We start from the raw sequence: 25454 nt of genomic DNA, 5'->3' as shown, positions 1-25454 counted from the left end.
AAACTGTGGAATATTCACCACAAGGCAAGTGGTGAAAGCCCCAATAAAGGAGGCATTTGAAACTGAACTGCACAAGGCCACAAAAAGTGTGTTGCAGGGAACAATCCTGCACTGGCGGGAAGATGATTGAACACACCTCTTCCGTCTCTAGTTTGATTCTTCATTCCACCAGCCATCCCCACTCCCCAACTTTACGCAGGAAAAGAACACAAGCACAACCTCTACACTACCTCAGGATGAACCCATACAAGGGCTGTTGAACCTCATTGTGTAGTGCTGGCTTCCAATGGCAAAGAGGGCACATGACAGCTCAACACCTGCCAAAGGGGCAACTGAAACTTAAAAACATTTTGAAAGGCAATAGAGGATTTTTTCAATTTTACTCTTTTAAGTGTTATTTCACTAAAAAAATCTGTATCTGTAGATAAAATGGAAGACACTATTTGAAAAGTCTAAATATTGTACATTTCCCTTATGACTATGCCAGGAAGTCCATAGCAATGTATGTTTCCAAGTATGCAATGTTGTTGTAGCTGTGCCAGTCCCAAAATAGTAGAGAGACAAAATGGGTGAGGTAATGTCTTTTATTGGATCAGCTTCTGTGAGTGACACAGAGAAGCTTTCCCCAAGTATGACATTTACTAGCAAGATAGAATGGAGAGTAGTTTAGGCTGATGAAAATCACTTTAAATGGTGTTTAATGCTCTCTTGTAGCATTAATGAAGGCCAGAAGTCACAGAGCCTGTGTCCAATATTAATAATACATTTCAAAACTATAATTCATTAATATTTTATTTACAGCAAGACATTAATGAAAGTTAATTTTTCTGGGGGAAATGGAGGAAAAACATTTTGTTCTGTTTCTGTGACCTGAATTTTGCAGCTACCAGTGCTTATATTTTGCAATCCAGTAGAAAAGCAATATGTAAAGAAAGGTTAGTTCCATAATGTGTGGCCCTTTAGAGCTGCACAGAGCCATATCTGAACAGGAGAAAAAATGTGACATGTCTTTGTATTTTTCTTCTTTGCAGATATCTCAGTAAGCTTGCTGTCCTTAGTTGTCACAGCCTGTGGACTTGCTCTCTTTGGTGTGTCTCTGTTTGTGTCCTGGAAGCTTTGCTGGATCCCTTGGCGAGAACGTGGCCTGCCCTCTGGGAGCAAAGACAACAAGCAGGAATCGCTGAACTATACAGACACAGAGACCAATGACCATGAATACAGTGAGGATTACCTGGGGCAGCCTACTTCCTACCCGGAGTCCTCCCTAAAGATTAGCCACACCTCCCCTGATATTCCATTAGATGCTCAGGCAGGGACCAAGGAGAACTGTGTGCACAATGTCCGAATGCATCGCCAAATCACAGAACCAACTTCTTCTGCTCGGTCAGTAGCTGTAATTTCTTTCTAATGATAACGATTATGAATGGAGATGAGACCAAGAGAGTTATACTTTATTAGCTAACATAGAGCCTGACTGCAGATGTATATTTTACATGCCTCATTCTTTTACTTTAATGGTTATATAAAATCATTTGTGTGTTGGGGTGTGATGGATGATGGATGGCTTCAAAATTAGGAAGGTACTTCCATGGTAGCAACAGTGGCAATCCATTTTTTTCCAGCATGAACAACTACTGCATCATCTGTGTCTCTCCCTTATAAGCTGGACAAAATAATGAGGAAGGTTAGTGCCCTGTAGAACAAAAGAATAGCCTACACTGAATCTTGTAAATCACATTCATTTGAACTTATCATCAATGCTGAGGGCTCTGCAAAGATTTCAACAGCCATCAAAAGAGAAAAATAGCGCAGGCTAATGAAACACTTGTGAGAGTTAGAAATAGGATTAAAGGTGATAAGTTTTAGCCACAGCCTTGACTGGGGGGGAAAACTGACTGAGCAAGATTAGATGGAGACAGAGGAAAGAGTGCCAGCATATAAGGGAACAGGAAATGGGGAAGGGAAGAATGTGAGAGTACGTAGGGGCAGGTAATAATAGGATTAGGCTGCATGCAGCCAGAAAAAGGATCAGCACGTGAACAGCCAATTAGTGGATTTCTGAGCGAATGCAGGTGTACTGAACCTGGAGAAGTGTCTCCCCATTGCTCCTCAATAACTCGTCTGGCCATCTGACTGGAATGGGTTTGGCATAGGCTCTTGCCTGCAGGGTATACTTTAAGATAAGGTGCTGTAACAACCATTAAAATTGAATAATTGTTGACAGACCCAGGTTTAGGTGTGAGAAGACTTGGCCTAAAAGAACAGAAGGCTCAACAAACACCACACATACTACAGAGCAAAGGCTCCATGTACATGGACATACTTTGTAATCTTTTTTCCACTGGCTGTAGATCAGTGTAGTGAAGGCTCCTTCAGAGTCTTTTCTATGAATCTGTGGAGAGGGCATTGCCATAACTATTCATGCTGGACACCATGTTGCACACAAAGCCACATGCAAGGTTGATTTCAGATTGGAATTGTAGTTGGAGATCTGAGGTATGGAGATAATGTTCTGTTTTTAAACCCCTGTAAAAGTTTGCCCCATGCTCTGTGGTTCACTAACAATACCACTGGCATTAGATGTTGGATGTGAAAAAGGGAATGTGAGGGCCCATCAGAGGGCCACATCTATACTAGTTAACAGGCCACACAACACCACAGAAGTCAACAGTATTGCACAGAGAGTATGGCAGGGAAGCACATGGCTGTAGCACAGTGGAGTGTCTAATCCCAAAGTGTCTCTGGAACAGCAGTAAAATGGAGGAGTGTTATAAAGCAGGAGCAAAAGAACAGCAAAAGGGAGTGAGAAGGGGTAAATCAGTGGCAAATAATGGAGAGGATGGGTAGAAGGGAAAATATCAGAGACACAAAAAAAAGGAAGGCAATGAAATTTACCCATTCAAACCAGTGCCTCTTGTTGGTGCTCGATAAAAGACAGTTTAGGGCTGGGGAGGGGCAAGAGGCAACATCCTCCAGGAAAAGGTAAAAAGAGGAAATTGAGGGATTAACGTTACTATTATCATCATCATCACTATTTTTTTATATTTTTTTTTTTTGCCATTAGTGAAACATTGTCATACTTAAGTCAATTTTGGAAATAAACTCTGTGTGGAGTTCACGAAAAGAATAAATACTCATTTTGATTCATGCATGCAATTTGATCCCCCACTACAGTATGCCTTTTTTTTGTTTGAACAGCTGTGACCTGGGAGCCCACATACACAAGCTGTATAAGATATTGTATGTGAGGCAGTGGAGTCTAGCAAGCACAAAACTGAGAACCAGGATTCTAGTCTTTGGTCAGTTATGGCCTTTGCTGTGTGTCCTTTATCACCTATACAATTAAGATAATATACTAACCCACACACTAGTAGCATTACAGCATCTCGATGATCTATAGAGAATGCTAGGGGTATAATTCCTTATTTGTGGCATAATATCTTGTCATGGAAATTACTAACGCACAACAACATAATTATGCTTTTGTTGTGCAGTAAGGGAGAATAAATGGATGGATTATAAGAGACAGTGCTTTTGTTTTAGTGCACACACTTTCAGGAAATGATAACAGCAGAGAAAAAAATGCTGATTATATTCAACATAAATAGTTTTTGACTAATCCTATGCTAAGATTTCCCCAGGTTTTCCTTTTTATGTTCACCTCATTTTGTTTCTACAATATGTTGCATGATTGCTTTATACTAACTGGGGAAAAATGTAAAATCCAACTTGTATAGGATTAAGGTTTTTACCTAATCCAGCTTTCATATCCCACTGCTATACAAGAACTACACATTTGATTTCTGTAATCTTCTTGTGGAGTGGAAATTTCAATCACAATAACCAAGTCTAGATAATAAATCTCACTGGACTGAAACTAAAAGTAACTTTTTCTCCTAGGAGCAATGAAACTTTCATTCTAAGTATTACAGCACTTATTACATCAGCTAGGAGTTCTGAGAGGCAAACCAGCTTGATAGGAACAGGCAGAAAAATCATTTAAATTAGAATAACCAGTTTGTGAACCAAGTAGTAGGTTCCATCAGTAAATACAGAGGTTGGGAAATATCTCTTCCTGTCGCTATAGACAAGATATCTGCAAATTCAACGCAAGCTTTTATTTAGCTTATGGGACCAACTCTGCTCTCAATTACATAGATGTTACATCCTTATATTTCATGGGATTTGTCTCTGTATTTACAAAGCCCTTTGAAGATGGCAAGTGTTAAGTATTAGTATTTATTATAATTATTACACTTATTGGGACAAATTCATACCTGGTGTACTTAAGTCCACTGACTTCTGTGGATTTGCACCAGCCATGAATTTGGTCCATTTCCTTTATGAACTACATATGCAGTTAGATTGAATACTATATACTTCTAAGCTTTTCTTGGGAGTCAATGATTTTGCAGCATTCTTGTGAGTTTTGTCTAACGGGATGTTATGAGTGTCAGCCAATTTTGGAGTATAGTTATTGTCAGCTTGAGGTATAGGACTGAAAATTCTGCACACACCATGAGTCCAATGATGAAGAGAACTACAGTAACTTTTGGCAAATTAAGTATCCTTCTACTCATTAAAAGGGATATTGTGCTCTATAGGTGTATAGAAGTAAAAATCAAACCCTGTGGCACCATACAACCCAAAATCATGGCTAAGGAAAGCAAAATGAAAATAAATAATAGGTCCTTTATACAGACCAGACTCACACAGCACCTAACAATGTAATCAGTTTAGTATCTGTCATTTTTCCCTTAAGGCACAATTCAATCCGAAGACAGATCAAGCTCTCGAACCCTGACTTCAACATCCAGCAGCTTCAAAAACAGGAGCAGCTGACGGGGATTGGACGCATTAAGCCAGAGTTGTATAAGCAAAGATCAGTGGATACCGATGATGGCCGGAGGAATAACAGCAAGGCCTGTGGGAAACTCAACTTCATTCTGAAATATGATTGTGATTTAGAGCAGTTGATCGTGAAGATTCACAAAGCTGTCAACCTGCCAGCAAAGGACTTTTCTGGAACTTCAGACCCTTATGTGAAGATCTATTTGCTTCCGGATAGAAAAACAAAACAACAGACTAAAGTGCATAGAAAGACTCTAAACCCAGTGTTTGATGAAGTTTTTTTATTTCCCGTTCCGTACAATGATCTGACCACAAGGAAACTCCACTTCTCTGTGTATGACTTTGACAGATTCTCCAGGCATGACTTGATTGGCCAAGTGATAGTGGATAATTTTTTAGATTTGGCAGACTTTCCCAGGGAAAGTAATATTTGGAGGGATATTGAGTATGTCACCAATGTGAGTATGACACCTTTTCATTTTGAGATTTTATATGGTAATTTAATAGTTTATAACCTCTATCTTTTTTTAACTGGCGATAAAAGTTCCCCATGGTAGATTTATGGAGAAAATGATTTTTTTTTCTCTTTCTCTCTTTCTATCAACATTTGATCACAATCCATGGAACGTCCTCATTTTACCTTTATTGGACAGCATTAGAAATGTCCTTTATGTAGGAATTACTGAAGGTTAATCATTATCTTGTTTGTAGGGGAAGAAAGCCACAAAAATCTATTCTCTGTCCCTCACTTACCCCAGGGAATGTTATATTTTCTTCTCTCGCTCTACTTTTCTGTGATTTGCATTATTTTCCACATGTATTCTAGGATGCTATTGGCCTCAGTTTGGAAACTGAAGACTTTTGCATGGCTTCCGTCAACGTCCCATAGGAAGTCATTCTGACAAGGTTAGCTGACCTTGCACCTACAAACAAACCTAGCACCAACAGTTAGTAGCCACAGCCTAAAATGAGAGGAAAGTTTGCAAATGTCATGCAGGATATGAAAACTCAAATTCACACAGGGACCGTCTCAGTTTACATTCAAGGAGGCAGGTCGCAGGTACTACATTTGTGTAGTGCTGTGCTGCTAAGGGCATTTTCTGAGGGAAATTTTATTTAAAAAGAAGCAGGGGAACATCTTTACTATAATCTACTAATATTCCTGCTCTCTTGACAACCTTTGGTATAGAGGCCTACATAGGAACCCTCTCTGGGCACCGGCTACAGAACAGACAGTACCTCCAGAGGTCAGGGGCTTTATACTTCTCTCATGACATAGGCAAACCTCCCATAAGTATTAATGAAACTTCAGCATTCTCCAGTGGAAAAAAAGACCCCATGCATTTCAGAGCTCACAAGGTGAAACTACTGGTTCCAGAAGCCAATAAATATTTCATTTGTTTTATGGAACTGTAGTCTTGCAGATTCCACCTTTTAGTGTCAGTAAGTTAATAACAGCAAAAGAGTGTCAGTCATTTAGGCTCCAATCAAAAAAGCATTTAAGAGTGTGCTTTAAGTCATAGGTGCTGGAACTAAGGGTGCTGCTGTATCCCTTGGCTTGAAGTGGTTTAAGAACATAAGAACGGTCATACTGAGTCAAACCAAAGGTCCATCTAGCCCAGTATCCTGTCTTCTGACAGTGGCCAGCACCAGGTGCCCCAGAGGGAAGGAACAGAACAGGTAATCATCCAGTGATCCATTCCCTGTTGCTCATTCCCAGCTTCTGGCAAACAGAGGGTAGGGGCACCATCCCTGCTCATCCTGGCTAATAGCCATTGATGGACCTATCCTCCATGAATTTATCTAGTTCTTTTTGAACCCTGCTATGGTCTTGGCCTTCTCTGGCAAAGGGTTTCACAGGTTGACTGTTTCTATCATATAAGGGTTTACTGTTTGGTTCAATGGCTCTCAGGAGCCCCCACTGTACAAGTTGTCCCAGCGCCCTTACTTAAAATTGCTTTTGACTTCCGTGGGATTTATGCACATAGTTCAAGTTAAGCATCTGTCATGGTATAATTCCCAAATCTGAACCTTAGCATCCAAAATATGGGTACCAGCATAAATCCTCTAAGCTTAATTACCAGCTTAGATCCTGTAGTGCTGTCACCAATCAGGACTTAGGGTAGAGCCCCTGATAAGCTCTGGTCTCCCCAAAACCTTCCCTGGAGACCCCCAAGACCCAGATTCCCTGAGTCTTACCACAAAGGGGAATAAACTATCCTCTTCCCCCTACTTTCCTTTCTCCCACAAATTCCCTGGTGAGTGCAGACTCCCTTCCCTGGAGTCTTATACAAGATAACCAAAAGATCAATTAGATTTTAAAAAAGAGGAAAACTTTAATAAAAGAAGGAAAAACATAAAAATTGTCTCTGTAATCAAGATGAAATATTACAGGGTCTTTTAGCTTATAAAAAATGGATAAACAGCCTTATCCAGAAAAAATACAATTTAAAATATTTCCAGCAAACTACACATTTGCACATAAAGAAAACCAAATAAAAAGACTATACTGTCTTTCTACCTTTGTACTTACAAATTGGAAACAGAAGATTAGAGAGCCTGTAGAGACGTGTGGTCACCCTCAGAGCCTAGAGAGCACAAAGCAAAAACCCAAAACTACAAACAAAGGCTTCCCTCCACCGAGATTTGAAAGTATCTTGTCTCCTGATTGGTCCCCTGGTCAGGTGTTTGGTTCCCTGTTTGTTAACCCTTTACAGGTAAAAGAGACATTAACCCTTAACTATCTGTTTATGACAGCATGTGCTAAATGCTGTTCTAAACAGGGATGCTTTCCTGAGTCAGCACTTTAATTTTTCTAATCTGTAACCTGCTAATGTGCCATGTTATTGGCCATAGAGCTAAAAGGACTAAATTAATTTTTTCTTGATTTTGTTTTTGAAATGTTTGCATTCACACTGACTGTCATTATCTTAAACTATCTTATCTGTGAAGTTCACAGTTGGCATTGGATACCCTGGCGGGGAGAACAGGGGGGAGAGATGGAATGGGACAGAAGCTCCATCCAAATGGTGGGGTGGAGGAATAGGAGAGGGAATGAGGTTTGTCCAGAAAGGTTGGAGGTAAGCAGCTGGCTCCAGGCTGGGAAGGAGGGTCCTGGGGGTTCCTACTTGCTCCCAGGCCCATTCCAGCCCCTCTAGGTCCTGCTCTTGTGTGTGCCTCCTCCCCAGGCATGTGCAAATTTACGTGAAATAAATGTGTGCCTCTCCCTGTCCCTTCCCAATATTTCTATTGTGTTAGAGTTCAAATTTTTAAAACTCTTTTGTTCCACATGTGCTGCATGGGTGATGAGGTATGGGTCCTTCTATAGTCCTTAGTTTTAGTCAAGGTGCATTTCAGAGTACAGTAGAATACATTGATCCAAACAGAACAAAGGACATGGAATTCATTCTGATAAACAGGGGCTTTTCAGTGTAAATGATGCACAGGGAAACATAACCCAATTTCAGGTACTGTTGGTTTCCAGATAACAGGTTCAGATAAATGATGTTCTATAGTACTTGTTTCTCCAATTAACATTTCCAAAAATTCAAAAGGTTAGACTTAGTACATTAAATATTGACAAACTAACCCAGCATAATTCAAGAACTTGTAGTGAGTTCCAGCAAATCTGAATTCACTCTTATCTGCATCTCCTAGCTGCCAGATAGACTGGCAGCAAAATCTCAAATCCCATTGGGAACTCAGCATTGCTGTAGAAAACTCACCTGATTTCATCACAAACCTGAACAAAGGACAAGGTTCAGGAACCTTTGAAGCAAAACTGGGCTGAGTTACGAAAAACCTGAGTTGATTAATGGTTGTGAGCAGGAATTGCATCAACCTTGGCAGCAGTTGAACTTTGAGTTTCTTGGTTTTTCAAACATCAAACTTAAAAGGGACCAAATGCCACGATGAATCAGTAGTCTTTCACAGGGTGTAAATCAAAGAATCCAATAAAAGAGCAGAAGTAAGCATTATACAACCAAACCTGCCAAGTTACCCACAGTTCTGGTATTGTATCTGAGCAAAAGTGCATCTACTTCAGTTCCTGATGCATCTCATTACATTATATAGCCAGGCATCCCACGTCCCATTATCTTACATTATTCCCTATTTTATTATACGCTAATCCAATTTGATACATTACTGTAACATAGTGCATCAAATCAGACTTTACTGAAGACCTAACAAAATGGTCTATTTCAAGTGAATATTGCAGATTATACATGAAATAAGTCAGCTTCTCCACAAACAAAGCCATTCGATTCCCCCATTAGACCATGCAGGTTGGATTTGATTTAAACCATTTCAATCACTAGTCACAAAGACTTGATTTCATCAAGGATTTCTACATAAAAGTGCATTCCTGTTGGTTGCTATAACTTTAATACATATTCTTCACAACTCAGAGATAGATGTAGTTTTCATTTTTAGAAGGTACACACTATACATTTTTATCACCTTACATTATATAGCCAGGCGTCCCATGTCCCATTATCTTACATTATTCCCTATTTTATTATATTCTAATCCAATTTGATACATTACTGTAACATAGTGCATCAAATCAGACTTTATTGAATACCTAACAAAACGGTCTATTTCAGGTGAAGATTGCCGATTATACATGAAATAAGTCAGCTTCACTACAAAAAAGCCATTCAATTCCCCCATTAGACCACGCAGGGTGGATTTGATTTAAATCAATTGATTTAAATCATTTAAATCACTACTCAAAGACTCAATTTCATCATGAATTTCTACATAAAAGTGAATTCTTGTTGGTTACTATAACCTTAATACATATTCTTCACAACTCAGAGATAGATGTAGGTTTCATTTTTAGAAGGTACACACTATACATTTTTAAAGTGATTTATTTTGAAAACTTTTTGGATTAGTTTTGTAGTTATATCAGAAAATGAATGATTGTTTGGTTATTTCATTACCAAAGATAACTGAAACAGATATTTATGAAGTCATTGGGAGGTGAACTATATCCAATTCAACAGGTTAATCATTAATATTTGGAGGATTTTCTTGCCATGCTGTATTAGGAGGAGAACATCACCAGACAGACATTTAAATTGTTTTACTTAACTAAAACAACAACGTTATGTTTTCTGCATTTTTTTCTTCGACAGCAAACATATAATATTTTAACAAAACAAGCATATCAATTTTTGAATTTACTTAAACATTCAAGATTTTTAAAATCAGGTTTGTTTTTGTTAAAATTGGTTTTAACTAAAATAGTTAAATGAAATATTTTTAAAAAATTACAAAAATTAAAAGCGACAATGTCAGCCAGATCAAGATGAGAAACTTAAAATATTGGCTTCTGTAGCTAACTCAATCGTCTTCGCCTTCATTTTCCTGTTTGTTCATAATCTGGAAAAGAAAAACAAGTTTTCCTGCTTTTTCAGGTCCCAAACGATTTCTCAGTTTGGAATTAATTAGTCCAAAGGAAGAAAATATTCTTTCTATACCAACAGAAGAAGATACCACTGTTAAAAGTGAGATTATCACTTCAACATCTCTGAATCCAAGTGCTTAAGTGACTTCTACCAGTTCACTGGTGTGACTTTCTTTAAAACATCATCAGCAAACATATATTTCTTGCATGGTTCTTATTCCCAAACTGGGTCTCTTTTACAGCCTGCTGCCATTATAGGTTTTCCCATCTAGTGAGAGAATGGTATGGTAGATCTCAAATCAATGAAGGCTGCAATCAGAAAGACTTCAAGTCTTCTGGAATATGCTGCTCAAACAGTTTCACTTCTGTTTCTACTGCCTGTCCCTTCCTTCTTACATTTCTTCCAGTCTTCCTCTTTTTGTCCAGATCTATTCCAACAATCTTCTATTCATCGAACTTTTTGAAACTGTGCACTTTTAGAGAGACTCTGTGTACACAAATTTGCAGAGGGACAATAGAGTTGAGGTCTATTATTTCTCACCTCTCTATATTATTTATTTACTTTAAAACATTTTTGCTGTTAACAAGCATGTTATTTGTGGAGACACAAATCCACAGTTTGAGAACTGCAAAACTAAGCATCTCTGATATTATCTTCTAGACTGAGCATTGAGTCCCATAGGGTAGATAGAAAGATTAATCTAAATAATCTATATAGAAGCCCCTGGAGCCCCATAAGATTGGGTCCCTAATCCATGAACTATTGGAACTCATTTACAAAACTTTTCTTAAACATTACATGAATATATTGTCTTATACTATAGAATTAGAATTTATAATCCCTATTCCATGATAAGATCTTTCAGCTATAATGTATCTTAATTAAAACTCTCTTTAGATAGGTTTTTTCCCCTCAAAAAGCATTTTATCAAAAAAACTGAATTAAAATTTTAAAAATCTGATTTTTTTTTAAATCACTGATTTTTATCCACCCTGAGGCCACGTCATCAATGTGTCTACTTGCTATACTCAAACAAGGCTGAAGATTTACAATTACACTGAAGCACAGTAACTTCAATTCTTCTCCTTCCAGAGTGCAGGACAATCCCAGACTATAAGATTGTTTTCTAATAGCATCATATGCATTAGGTTAGCAGGGTTGGATATGCATATGGTAGCTTAAAGCACCTCCACAGCACACAGAAGAAATCTGTGTTGAGCACTGCCTCTAAGCAGAGAACAATCTGATATTCAAATGACTGTTCTTCTAATCATAGTCCCTCTGAGCATAAAACTGAATCTCTTGTGTCACACTGCTTTTTCCAGCCAGAGGGAAGCAGAAGGGATTGCCTTACAGGCACCAGCAGCGGGTTCTTTAATGGAAGACATAATTAAGTGGATCAGCCTTAGATGAACATGAAAGCAAGTTTGATTTGCTTTTTGTACATCTTTCGAGCAAGTTAGTCTGATTTCTGACTGTTAGGATGGAGTAGAAGGGGTTGCTGTCATCTCTAGTTTTAGGTCTGAGTTAACAGGTCGAACTAATGCTCTCAGTAGCCTCTGAAGTTTGTATTCAAAAGATTTTTTTTTAATGTTCACAGACTAGTGACATGTTTTGAAGAGGGCATGATTGTTCGTTGCCCCCCACACACACACACTCCTCACATACAGTGCTATCTTCAAATTCATATTTCCTCAGGAGTGGCATATGGCCTCAGGAGAAGGCAGCTAACATATTAAACTATAAAATAAAATAATTACTTTATCTGCATAAGACATGAAACCCCATGTTAAAGCACTCTGGATAGATGACAATCACCTTCTCCATGAAATACTAAATACCCGTTTATTAACATGCTGTGTACCAGAGAATAAAAAACTCTTTTCAAGGACATAACCTACTAAACATGACCATGCTGCTACACAGGCAGACAGAAAGATTGCAAATCTTAGATGAACCAGTTTCTACCGTGAATATTTTGTTTCATAATGACTTGTTTTTGTTATGTATAGGCTTTACCTCTGTCACCCTGCTGTGTAGCAGATCCTTCCACTATCTTCTCTCTTTAAGAACAAAACAAAAATTAGAACTGGGGAGTGATGATTTCCACTTGGAGGAGGGGAATAAATGGGAACTGTGACCTCCTCACTTCTACTCCCAGCTCTGCTAGCATTTTCAAAAGAGGTTTTGGATGCCAAACTTTAGACACCTAGAACGTGATTTTCAAATGTGCCGAGTACCCACATCTTCTGCTGAGATCAGTGGGAGCAGGTCATGGGTGTTTCAAGATGGGCACACAAAACTAGTGGGCATGTCTGAATTTCTTACCTTAAACTCTTGGTGCTTCAAGTTTAGCAGGTATGAAAGTGGTAAATCTCTTATCTCCCTGGACATACAATGGCAACATATTACAATGCACTTGCCTATTTGACTTTGTTAAGCAGTTTTCCTACTGGACAGATAAATCCTAAAAGAAGCTAGTATAACTCCAGGAGTTGGGCACAACAGGAATGGTCTCTTGTATGATCTAATAGCATTGCCTCCCTCTTCACTATCTGCCTGCTTTAGTGTTAAATGCCAGATATTTTTCATGGTACAGCCATTTGATAAACCAATACTGTCTCCAATTGCACCTTGACTTAGAAAACTTTTCTAAATGATGTAATAAATTGCTGTGGCAAGAGTGAGCTCATGACCCTGGTGGTATCTTTTCGGCTTCCAAATATAGTTAATTTTGAGACTTGGGTATGGTAAGTGCATTTGTGTGTTAGATATTCAGTGTCTGTAAGATTCTTCTATTCTGAATGGTTAACCCAACACTAATATATATATATATAAATTCTAGTATGGAAGAGCACCTATGCACATTCACACATGGAAGAAGGTCCTTATAAGCATCCACAAAGACCCTCTTCATTGTCCTTCTAATCCCTCCTTAAAACTCAGCTCTGTGATTAGTCATCTGATGTGCTGTGAGCACTGCTTACCATTCTTATCAATTAATTGTTACCAGATGCTCCCTCTGTCTGTTGTATCGACCTGGTATCCCTGGTCTTCTTAGATTGCAAGCTCTGTATTATCTTTTGTTATGTGTTTGTATAGTTATGTCTAGGACTGGGGTCCTGATTCATGATTGCAACCCCTGGACACAATCACAATACATATAAATAATAATTATAATTAAAGGTAAGTGAGAACAATATATTTACAGATTTCTTCCACTGTGTGTGGAAGGAACTAAGAACTGAATTATGTCTGTGGGTTCTATTTATGGAAAATAGTTACAGGTGTACGTTTTTGAAGTGCAACTGGAAATCTGCCACGCTTCCTGAAATTCAAAATTGCATTCACATCCCAAACAAAAGGGACTTTTCTAAAGGTTACCCCACAAATTACCTGCCCTACTCATATGCTATGAGAAACATGCACTTTGGGGAAGAATATTACCCCACTGGGACACACCCAGCAAGTTCTTTCCTAGGAGCAAAGTTTTCCAGTGGAACTAATAATATGTGATATTTTGATAGTTCACGTTTGGCATTTCCACTTTTAAAGCTCTGTACGAACATGAACTAATCCAAAACATTCTTTGAGGGACGTTAGTAAATATTATCCCCAATTTGCAGAAGGGGAAACAGATCGAGAGGGTAAGTAACTTGGAAGAGCACTAAGACATCACAGTGAGTTAGTAGGAGGTGAGACTGGAACTGGGGAGTTCCTGCTCCGAGTGCCAGGTTTAATCCACTATATACGGCCTCTTTCCCTCAGTTTACAACTAGTGATGCTGACAGCAAACCATCCAACTCCGCCTATGGTGATTAGAGAAACCTTCAGTGTGGCATCAAATTTGAGCCCATTTAAAAAAAATTCGTTTTGCAAGTGCTTTGTATACAGAAATGATGGGCTTGAGCTGCAGATCTCTGATCTGGATTTTAAATGCTCCAAGGTTTAGAATGGTTGAGCCTGGGATTTTGGTTTGACAAACAGAGAGAAACCAGGAACAAAATATATCTCTTGCTCCAGATTTTAATTCAAACCCCAGAGATGTTAAGATCTGGACCTATCTCTATTTTATAGAATTACAGCTGTTAGAGACTGAAAACACCAATAGAGTTCTGCCAATAGAAGATACAGTCTCATGACAGAGGACATAGCCAATATTAAACCAACACTGTATTTAGGGGCACATTTAAAACCAGCCAATCTTCAGTGTCACTGGAGCAATCAATTGTTGAAGTGGACTTATAGGCATGTAACTATCCGATTTGCAGGTGTGAATTGGCTAGTAAAAAGGTAGACATGTAAATCATTATGTTCTACCTCAGGGGTCGGCAGCCTCTGCCATGCGGCTCGCCAGGGTAAGCACCCTGGCGGGCCAGGCTAGTTTATTTACCTACTGAGTTGGCAGGTTCGGCCGATCGTGGCTCCCACTGGCTGCGGTTTGCCGTCCCAGGCCATAAGAATCAAGTCCCAGTAATCACTGTTTATTTGTGAGGGACTGTTTGTTTTTGCCTGTGCTTGTTTAATCAAAAATACCAAAAAGGTTAAACAAAGTACTTGGGGAATGCATGATATCATGTTGGGGAAAAGAAAAAAAGTCTGAAAAATTGGAGATACTTGAATCCTCCTGATTTAAGGATCAACCCAGTGTGGAGAGGAAAACATTTAATTAGCCTTCACGCTTAGCACAGCAGCTATAGTTGTCACATTGTTGGCTAATTGCACTGCAAAGTTTTCTTTCTACAGTTTTCACGTTTTTAAGCAGGCTTATTTTTCCAAGACTGGATTTTGCCTGTTGGTTTTCTGTTTTCTTTTTTATCTCATTGTTTTGTTAATCATGTTAGGAGAGGTTGATCAGAAATGAAATGTAAATTAATCTGATTAGCAATTAGCACTCCACATGGCTACAGCATAGATAAATTTGCAAGTTATAATTATGTTATGCAATAGTTAAGATAGATAACAGCATTAACCAATTGATTTCAAAGGGATTTAAGTATGGGCTTAAGTGGTGAGGCTGAATAGCAATCAATTTAAGCACGGATGTAAGTGCTTTGCTAAACTAGTGCTTTAAACTGTAAATTCTATGTGGCAGGGACTATGTGTGTGTGTTTCTACAGCACCTAAAACACTGAGCCCCAAACCTGACAGGGTCATCTGGGCAGTACCATAATAAAAATATTTAATAGTAGTAACAACAACTGTAATAGTAATACAGATGGGTCTGAATCTGAACCTCAGATGTAAGTAGCCCTTTACTTTGAGGATGAAGACATCCAAATCCAAACTATGTAGCTAGCGCCAACATTTGTAATGGTCAGGACCAGACACAGGAGATCCAAGCACTACCACGCTTTGGGTCTGCAGCCCTGGTCCAGAGCTAATGGTGACAAACTGGTGCAATTGATTACTTCAGCAGCTTTTCACCTCCAAAGACATGGATTTGCACAATTTTGCTCAGAAATAAGATTAATTTGGTCAATCAACTGTTTAAGCAATTTATAATGGGGCTTAGGAATGGGTTAATGGTAGTGGCAGCGAGAGCTGTTGCATGTAAAGAGTTCTGAAAAAGAAGCTATTTCCAATGCAGAACAAGAAGTTTTATTGGCCTTACAAAAACCAGGTGTAGAGCTGATCAGAAATTTTCGGACAGAACTTTTTCCATCAGAAAATGTCAATCTGTCGAAAGCAAAATATTTAATGTAAATGTGACAATTTTGATGAAAGTTAGTTTAGGGGGGGAAAAGCATTTTGAGAAGGCTGAAACATTCCATTTTGACCTTTTCAGAATAGACCATTTCGATTTTCTGTTTCAAAATTATTTTTCATGCTTTTAAAATTCTATATATCATGTAAAATAAAAAATAAAAATAAGAGCAACATGTTTTTGATTTTATCAAAACAAAATGTTTTGATCAATCCTAAATGGAAAAAAAACCCAAATTTTTATTTTGTGGGGAATTTTTTTTTGTTCTGTTTTCTAAGAGATTTCTTGCTTTAGAATCATAGAACTAGAGAATATTAGGGTTGGAAGAGACCTTAGGAGGTCATCTAGTCCAATCCCCTGCTCAAAGAAGGAACACCACCAACTAAATCATATCAGCCAGGGCTCTATCAAGCCGGGCCTTAAAAACCTCTAAGGAAGGATATTCCACCATCTCCTAGGTAACCCATTCCATTTCTTCATCACCCTCCTAGCGAAATAGTGTTTCCTAATATCCAACCTAGACCTCCCCCACTGCAAGTTGAGACCATTGCTTCTTGTTGTTATCTGTCACCACTGAGAACAGCCCAGCTCCATCCTCTTTGGAACCTCCCTTCAGGTAGTTAAAGGCTGCTATAAAATCCCCCCTCACTCTTCTGCAGACTAAATACCCCAGTTCCCTCAGCCTCTCCTCATAAGTTATGTGCCCCAGCCCCCTAATCATTTTTGTTGCCCTCTGCAGGGCTTTATCCAATTTGTCCACATCCCTTCTGTAGAGGGGGGACCAAAACTGGACACAGTATTCCAGGTGTGGCTTCACCAGTGCTGAACAGAGAGGAATAATCACTTTCCTCAATCTGCTGGCAATGCTTCTACTAATACAGCTCAATATGCCATTGGCCTTCTTGGCAACAAGGGCACACTGCTGACTCATATCCAGCTTCTCATCCTCTGTAATCCCCAGAAGCTTTTCTGTAAAACTACTGCTTAGCCAGTCTGTCCCCAGTCTGTAGCAGCACATGGGATTCTTCCTTCCTAAGTGCAGGACTCTGCACTTGTCCTTGTTGAACCTCAAATTTCTTTTGGCCTAATCCTCCAATTTTTTTAGATCACTCTGGACCCTATCTCTACCCTCCAGCATATCTACCTCTCCCCCAAGTTTAGTGTCATCTGCAAACTTGCTGCAAGTGCAATTCATCCCATCACCCAGATCATTAATAATGTTGAACAAAGCTAGCCCCAGGACCGACCTCTGGGGCATTCTGCTTGATACTGGCTGCCAACTAGACATCGAGCTTTATCACCACCTGTTTAGCCCAACAATCTAGCCAGCTTTCTATCCACCTTATAGTCCGTTCATCCAATCCATACTTCTTTAATACTGAAGACCGTATCAAAAAGATATATCACATCCATCGCTTTCCTCATATCCACAGAGCCAGTTCTCATCACAGAAGGCAATCAGGTTAGTCAGACATGACTCACCCTTGGTGAATCCATGTTGACTGTTCCTGATCATCACCTTCCTCTCCTCCAAGTGCTTCAAAATGGATTCCTTGAAGGCCAGTCTCTGGCAAAATCATGGAGCAGAAGTGAGGGTGACTGGTCTGTGGTTCCCCGGGTTCTCTTTCTTCCTTTTTTTAAATATGGGCACTATATTTGCCTTTTTCCAATCATCCAGGACCTCTCCCGATTGCCACAAATTTTTGAAGATAATGGCCAGTGGCTCTGCAATCACATCAGCCAACTTCCTCAGCACCCTTGGATGCATTAGATCTGGACCCATGGACTTGCACGTGTCCAGCTTTTCTAAATAGTCCTTAACCTGTTCTTTCAGCACTGAAGGCTCCACCACCTCCTCGACATACTGTATGCCCAGCGCAGCAGTCTGGGAGCTGACCTTGTCTGTGAAGACCAAGGCAAAAAAATCATTGAGTACTTCAGCTTTTTCCACATCATCTGTCACTATGTTGCCTCCCCCATTCACTAAGGGTCCCCCACTTTCCCTGACCTTCTTGTTGCTAATATACCCGTAGATACCCTTCTTGTTACCCTCAACATCCCTTGCTATCTGCAACTCCAATCATGCCTTGGCCTTCCTGATTACACCCCTGCATGCTCTAGCAATATTTTTATACTCCTCCCTAGTCATCTGTTCAAATTTCCGCTTCTTGTAAGCTTCCTTTTTCAGTTTAAGCTCACCGAAGATTGCACTGTTAAGCCAAGCTGGTCGCCTTCCATATTTGCTATTTTCTGCACATTGGGATGGTTTTTTCCTGCACTCTCAATAAAGCTTCTTTAAAATACAGCTAGCTCTCCTGGACTTCTTTCCCCCTCACGCTGATCAGTTCCTAAGGGAGTCTAAGTCTGCTTTTCTGAACTCCAGGGTCCATATTTTGCTACTCTCCTTTCTTTCTTTTGTCAGGATCCTGAACTCAACTGTTGTTTTAAATCTCAGGATTTCCCACAAAATCAAAAATCTGGTTCCAATTCAGCTTTACCCAGGTGCAATGCTGCATATTTTTGGAGACAATCTATGGTGGGCACTTTGCTATTTACATATGTGTACATACACGTTTCTCTTATAGAGCAGTCCTGTAACTGGCAGTGTGTGAATATACAAGAGAAACACTTCCCTCCCCACACCATGTACAGTCACAAATTAATAGAAATAATAAGGTTAGACTGAGTTTTAGTTCCATGCTCTACTAGATGATCCAGATTTTACAGAAACAAGATGTAGCTAATTCTACAGTCAGCATCTTTTTCTCTCATTTTGTCTCCCACCTCCTCCTTATCCTGTTCTCCAGGACAATCCTTCCCTAATCTATACAGAAATGAAGCAAAATGCCATCTACTGGCAGCCTCCAATATTGCATTATAACAAGTCAAACCTGGCCCTCAATTCCACCATACAATCTTAGCGATTTTAATGTGGAAAATATTAGCAGTTAATAGGCAGCAGTTTTACCAAGCAAGCAAGAGCTTCTTCTGTAGCTGTGACCCTAAGGCAACTATGTTAAGGTGGCCTCTGTTAAGTTACTCAAAGACCTAGGTTTTGTCACATTCATATTTGCACAAGGTTATAACTTTAAAACATTTATCTAGCCAGATGAAAAAAAGCCACTTCAAACCAACATTTGTTTCATTATTAAATAGTCTGGAGATTTCTGACTCTACTGCTTTTCAGCTGAGTTTATGGAAAGCGTTTAAATAGCTGTAGAATTCAGATTTTCTAAAAGATCTCTACTCTGTAGATTCAGTTTCAATACCTGGAGCCAAACTTGAATTTATTTTTTCCATTGAATTTCACTTACTGTACTTACTTGAAATGCCTCAAGCTATTTTTAGTCTTTAATCCTTACAAGATATCAGAGCCATCAGTCTTCCTTCTCCATCAGGCTTCTTTAGAGATTTAGGATTTCAGATCTACTGTGTACTGTCAATGCTCTGGTTATGCCAGTTTTCAAATGTTATTCTTCTTTGACTCGTCCCTAGCTTTCATAGACATGCTGAGCAATGGACACTTTTTTGTTCTAGTTACGTATTATTAATCCAGAGCTCTACTGTGGCTCAGGGCAGGAGATTCCAGAAACCAACCAGGAAACTGACTGACTTGCAATCTGGTTCCTAGTTGGTTCTTCCCTTGCTCCAAGGCAGAGGGACGGTGACTTAACTGCAGTCATCCTATCACTGACACTGATTAATTCCCCACTGCAACAGCTCAGAAGCACTAGCTGGTGAATCTGATGCCTGGTGCAGAGGCGTGGCTCCATCATCCACTTTCCACGCCTGCTTATATCAGGGCCGGCCCACAACATTTTGGCACCTGAGGCGGGGAGCTCAAATGATGCTCCCTTGCTTAGGCCAAAACTTTGAAAGGTCTCAATTCTGCCTTCTTCCTGTTCTACACCTTTCATGGCACTGCTCTGCTACCTACTCCAGAAAAGAACTTACAACTTAAAATGCCTTATTCAAAATTTTTAAGTAACACTTAAGTTTCAAATGCCTGAACAGCAAATGTAACTCTTCTTGTCTGCAAAGTAAACACTGACATTTGTATCTGTTTGAATAATCAAAGTGGTGCTTTCTGTGCCTTCTTGGTTGCAAAGATTTGAACTGCTTCCTGAAGGTCCACAGTCTGGGCCAGCTCCTGCTCTATTGAGATGGTTTCAAGGCCAACCAGCCTCTCCTGTGTCATTGTGGAGTGTAGATGTGTTTTTATTAACTTCAGCTTGGAGAAGCTGTGTTCTCTACTGGCAACTGTTACAGGAAGTGTTAGAAGTATGCACAGAGCAACAAAAGCTTTGGAAAGAGGTTGGTCATCTTATTTGTGCACATATATTCCAGAACAGCCTTTGGAGTTGATCCTGCTGAAATGTATTTTGAAAGGGCTTTCAGTTCCATCACCTAAATCACTCACATCATATTGGCATATCATCAATGTGTCACGTTCTCTAGCCCTATGCTGGTGTAGGTTCAGTATAGTGAGGAGTTTGAATCATACAACATCCCAAAATACTGCTGTGTTCCTTGAGCTGCATGAAATGTTCAACGACTGTAGCACAATCTAATCTTGTTAAGATTCAACTTTGAATTTGTTGTTTGGGGTCTCTTAAGATTATCCGTGCCTGGTAATCAAATATTGTGCTTCTTCAGTGACTCTTGTATTCTAAATGGTGGGGAATAGTTTTATGTGAAGTTCTCTGCCAACTTCTGTGCACTCTCAGAACATTTGAAATCTCTTCTGACTGTAAGACTGTAGGTATGACTTTGCTTTGTCCAGTTGTTCCATGCTCCAGATATATCAAGATCAAGACCTTGGAGTCTCTTGCTTACAACATTTATTTCAAACAGTATGTCATGCACAACACTAACCACACAAATTGAACTTATGCATGTTCTGGTTACCATTCCTCTCGCCACGAACAGTTCCTGTCATAGATTACCCTCCTATGACAAACTGTGCATCATCTATCTTCCCAATTTGGGTTTGATAGTTATCGCCTCCACTCGACTTTCCCATTGTGGTTTCAGTGTCAGAAACCACTCAGTGGTTCAGTGTCAGAGAGGATGTTCCCAGACTTGCTTCAAAATTGCCATCGATGAGCTGATGCAGACAAAACTACATAGATGCTTTGAATTACATAAAAAGATCAGCAGCCTCACTAGAAGCTGATGTGCATCACTGACCACCAAGTTCAATGAATGAGAACTGCATGGACAAAAAAGCTCGAGGGTTTAACTCTTGGATCTGTGTCTGCACTCCTGTTCTTCCTTCATGTTGCGACCATTATCATAGCCTAACTTTAATGTCAGCTATGCGCATTCCGTCTCCAGCTTTTAAGAAGCACATTTGTTATCAGTCTCTGTAGTATCATCATGTCAATAAATTCTAGAAAATACTCTCGACAGTCATCATTGCATGGACATTTTCATAGGTTCTGTTTGTTGTTAACAAACGCACCATTAAAGTCATTTGTTCTGTATGGCTGATGTCAGGTGTGCAGTCCAGAATAACAGAGTAAATCTTGCTGACTTCAGATCTGCACAATCTTTGTTGATTTGTTGCCATTAACTGTGATCTCATTTTGAATTTTTCCAAGGTAGTGGGTGTGTACATTTCTTGGATGGTGACTCTTCGTAGATGCTTCTGGATACAGCATCAAACCAGCCATCAGCTCCACAATTTTAAGGAAGTCAAGTATCAGAGGGGTAGCCGTGTTAGTCTGGATCTGTAAAGCAGCAAGAATCCTGTGGCACCTATAGACTAACAGACTTTTTGGAGCATGATTTCGTGGGTGAATACCCACTTCGTCAACGCATGTAGTGAAAATTCCAGGGGCAGTATTATTATGCTAGCAAGCAAGCTAGAGAAACGAGGTTAGTTCAATCAGGAGGATGAGGCCCTGTTCTAGCAGTTGAGGTGTTGAAAACCAAGGGAGGAGAAGCTGTTCTGTAATTGGCAAGCATTCACAGTCTTGTTTAGTCCTGAGCTGATGGTGTCAAATTTGCAGATGAACTGAAGTTCAGCAGTTCTTGAAGTCTGGTCTGAAGTTTTTTTGCTGCACAGGCAGAAATCGTGGAAAAACAACATCGCTTACCTCATAACCTAAGTCGTGCAGAACGCAATGCCATCACAGCCTCAGAAACCACCCTGACATATCATCAAAGAGGCTGATAAAGGGACGTGCTGTTGTCATCATGACAGGTCTGACTACCAAAAGGAGGCCGCCAGACAACTCTCCAATACCAAATTTTACAGGCCACTTCCCTCAAATCCACTGAGGAATACACTAAGAAACTGCACCATCTGCTCAGGACACTCCCTACACTAACACCGGAACAATCAACATACCTTAGAGCCCGACCAGGCTTATTCTATCTACTATCCAGAATCTACAAACCCGAAATCCTGTACACCCCATCATCCGGCATTGGCACTCTCATTGAAGGACTTCTGGATATGTGGACTCTCTACTCAGACCCTATGCCACCAGCACTCCCAGCTATCTCCGTGACACCACTGATTTCCTGAGGAAACTACAATGCATTGGCACCCCCAGAAAACACCATCCTAGCCACATGGATGTAGAGCTCTCTACACAAACATCCCACACACAGATGGAATACAAGCTGTCAGGAACGTATCCCTGATGATGCCACAGCACAACTGGCTGCTGAGCTCTGTCCCTTTATACTCACACACAAACTATTCAAATTGGTGACAATATATATCTCCAGATCAGTGGCACTTCTATGGCACCCGCAGCCCCACAATATGCCAATATTTTTTAGGCTGACCTGGAACAATGCTTCCTCAGCTCTCGTCCACTCACGCCCCTTTCTACCTACGCTACATTGATGACACTTCATCATCTGGACCCATGGGAAAGACTCTAGAAATTCCACACGATTTCAACAATTCCACTCCCCACCATCCACTCAGCCTGGACCATCTACACGGGAGTCCACTTTCTAGACACCACAGTGCAGATAAGTGATGGTCACATTTACACCACCTTATATCGAAAACCTACTGACCGCTATGCCTACCTTCATGTCTCCAGCTTCCATCCTGGGCACATCACACAATCCATTGTCTACAGCCAAGCACTGAGGCAACCGCACTGTTCTAACCCTCAGACAGAGAACCAACACCTACAAAATCTCCACCAAGCATCTCAAAACTACAATACCCGACGAGAAATTAGGAAGCAGATCAACAGAGCCAGACATGTACCCAGAAGCCTCCTACTGGCGACAAACCCAAGAAAGAACCGAACCGACTCCATTGGCCATCACATACAGCTCCCAGCTAAAACCCCTCCAACGCATCATCAGGGATCTACAACCCATCCTGGACAATGATCCCACACTTTCACAGGTTTTGGGTGGCAGGCCAATCCTTGCCCACAGACAACCTGAAACATATTCTCACCAGCAACTGCACACCGTACCATAGTAACTCTAGCTCAGGAACCAATCCATGAGATGGAGATATGGATGCTGCAGTAGCTGCCAGGTCACCTGCACTCTGACTGATGGGAAGATGAGGCATCTCCTCACCACTCACATCCTCACTGGGGCCGGAAGGCTCACCGTGAACATTTGTGTCTGTGTATCTCAGGAGAGCTTCCTGCTTTCTTTCTTTTTCTGAATGCTGCCCCAGAGAGATGTTTTCTTCTTTCACTTATGACTGCTGTTCTGTGCCAGCTATAGTGGCTCTCACTCAATTGAAGGGGACAAATAGGCAGGCTGGATGCAGGGCCTAAGTGAGGGAAGATATCTGCATCTTAAGGCTCTGACTGACTCCTACTACTTCAGTTGAATGCCTGTTCTCCTGAAGTGGGTTCAGGGAAGCAGCAGGAAACAGGAAGCTCCCTGAGAAGCTGGTGTTAATCAGTCCAGGCTCCTGCTCGTGCTGCTTTCTGTTATTCTCTCACCTTTTCTCCTGCCTGCCTGTTATGTCTCTTGTGCCCTCTTTCTTCCAGCACAGCACTCCATCTCTGTGCATCTAGAGCAGAGAGAATACATATGCACCAGCAGCAGACAATTTTCTACATTCTGGGTCCTAATGGTGCCCCCTACAGTCTGGCACCTGAGGTGGCCACCTCAGTTTGCCTCATGGGAAGGCTCACTGCCTGGGAATCCACAAATCTATGCCATAGATGCGACCTGAAGCTGATATATATATATATATATGGGCCTGGAAGTAGTGTAGCTAATGTAGTTGTAAAGAACACGGCAGCACAGTGGCACCTTAGCATCACTTAAATGGATGCTGCCATTGATGGCAGAGGTTAAGAGATAAAGAATGGCAGCAGCAGATAGGGGAACAGTAGAAAGAGAAACGTGCTGGCTCAGCCATGTGTTTGAGAATTCTGATCAGGTGTCATCAATTTATAGCTCTTCTTCCAGGAGGCTTTTAGCAACTGATCGTGTATTTTGAATCAAATTTTAAAAAGAGGGGAAATGAGAGCAGACCGGGTTAACATAAATCAGAGCTGAACATATTTAACCAGTCGCTCAACACTGTCAGTTAAAACCCAATTACAAATTCAGCAAGCAACTCAGGGGCTGATTGACCACACAAAATCTCACAAACCTACACAATAGGAGGATCAGCATCCTGCACAGTAGTTCTTCCCCCGTACCCCAAAACCCATTAGCACATTCAAGGGTTCCTAATTCTTCGCAACTGTTCTGCCACCGATAAGAAAGAGAGAGGCTGGGCTCCCAAGAGCCTCTCTGTGAAGTTTAAATGCAACATTTTACAGAAGCAGTATTGTTTGCAACACTGACAACTCTATTTCAGTGCTTTAAAACACAGCCAGTACTCTCACATCTGTCACTAACTGGCTGACCCCAGAAAAGCACACATAAGCCACAAGACCCACAAAATGGTGAGTAGCCGCAGGGGCAAGGCAAATCAGTGTTCCCAGACCCTTCTTTACACTGGGCATGTGATTCTTGGGCACTTGGGGAGAGATTCCTGTCTGCACACTTTCCACAGGATGTGATCATTATGGAAAATATCTCACTATTGAGGGTGAGCTGGGAATCAAAGGAGAATCTTCTCCAAGTCGGAGGCTTCTGCCCTGACCCCTATGTGGCTCGCCTGTGTGCAGCAATGGTGTCACCCCCCTACCCCCACCCACATCACGGCAAAGTGGCGCAGGAAAGTTACCATTAATGGGGCAAGAAACAAAGCAGGTCTGCCAAAGAACCTGCGGCAGCGGTTCAGAGATCTGAGGGAGATTCCCATGAAGTGAGGGAGTCAATCAACAGCCTGTTCCACCGCTCAGATTAGGCATGTGGTGGGAGCCAAGCCTGCTTTTTGCAACCCTCCTGCCCCCAACAATTCACTTCAGCAATTCCCCAAATTAGATCCACTTACCAGGGGCTTCCTCTCCAGTTTGCGCTTTGCCAAGATCTGACTGCTGTGACTGGATAGGCTCCTCCAGGGTAGAAAAGAGCTC

At 40.7% G+C, this 25454-nt stretch overlaps 1 protein-coding gene across 2 annotated transcripts in view; it reads left to right on the top strand.

Moving 5' to 3' along the window:
• SYT9 (synaptotagmin 9) overlaps nt 1–25454 on the top strand; it is a 110461-nt gene that overhangs the window by 39610 nt on the left and 45397 nt on the right. For both annotated transcript variants that reach the window (XM_032770051.2, XM_032770050.2), the window contains exons 2-3: nt 1032–1383; nt 4763–5309. In XM_032770051.2, coding sequence (XP_032625942.1) covers nt 1032–1383; nt 4763–5309 — 899 coding nt within the window. The remainder of the gene's footprint in view (nt 1–1031; nt 1384–4762; nt 5310–25454) is intronic.

This window comes from Chelonoidis abingdonii, chromosome 4, assembly GCF_003597395.2.
Source record: "Chelonoidis abingdonii isolate Lonesome George chromosome 4, CheloAbing_2.0, whole genome shotgun sequence".
NCBI classification, from domain to species: domain Eukaryota; kingdom Metazoa; phylum Chordata; order Testudines; family Testudinidae; genus Chelonoidis; species Chelonoidis abingdonii.
This window is presented reverse-complemented; position numbering and strand designations above follow the sequence as displayed.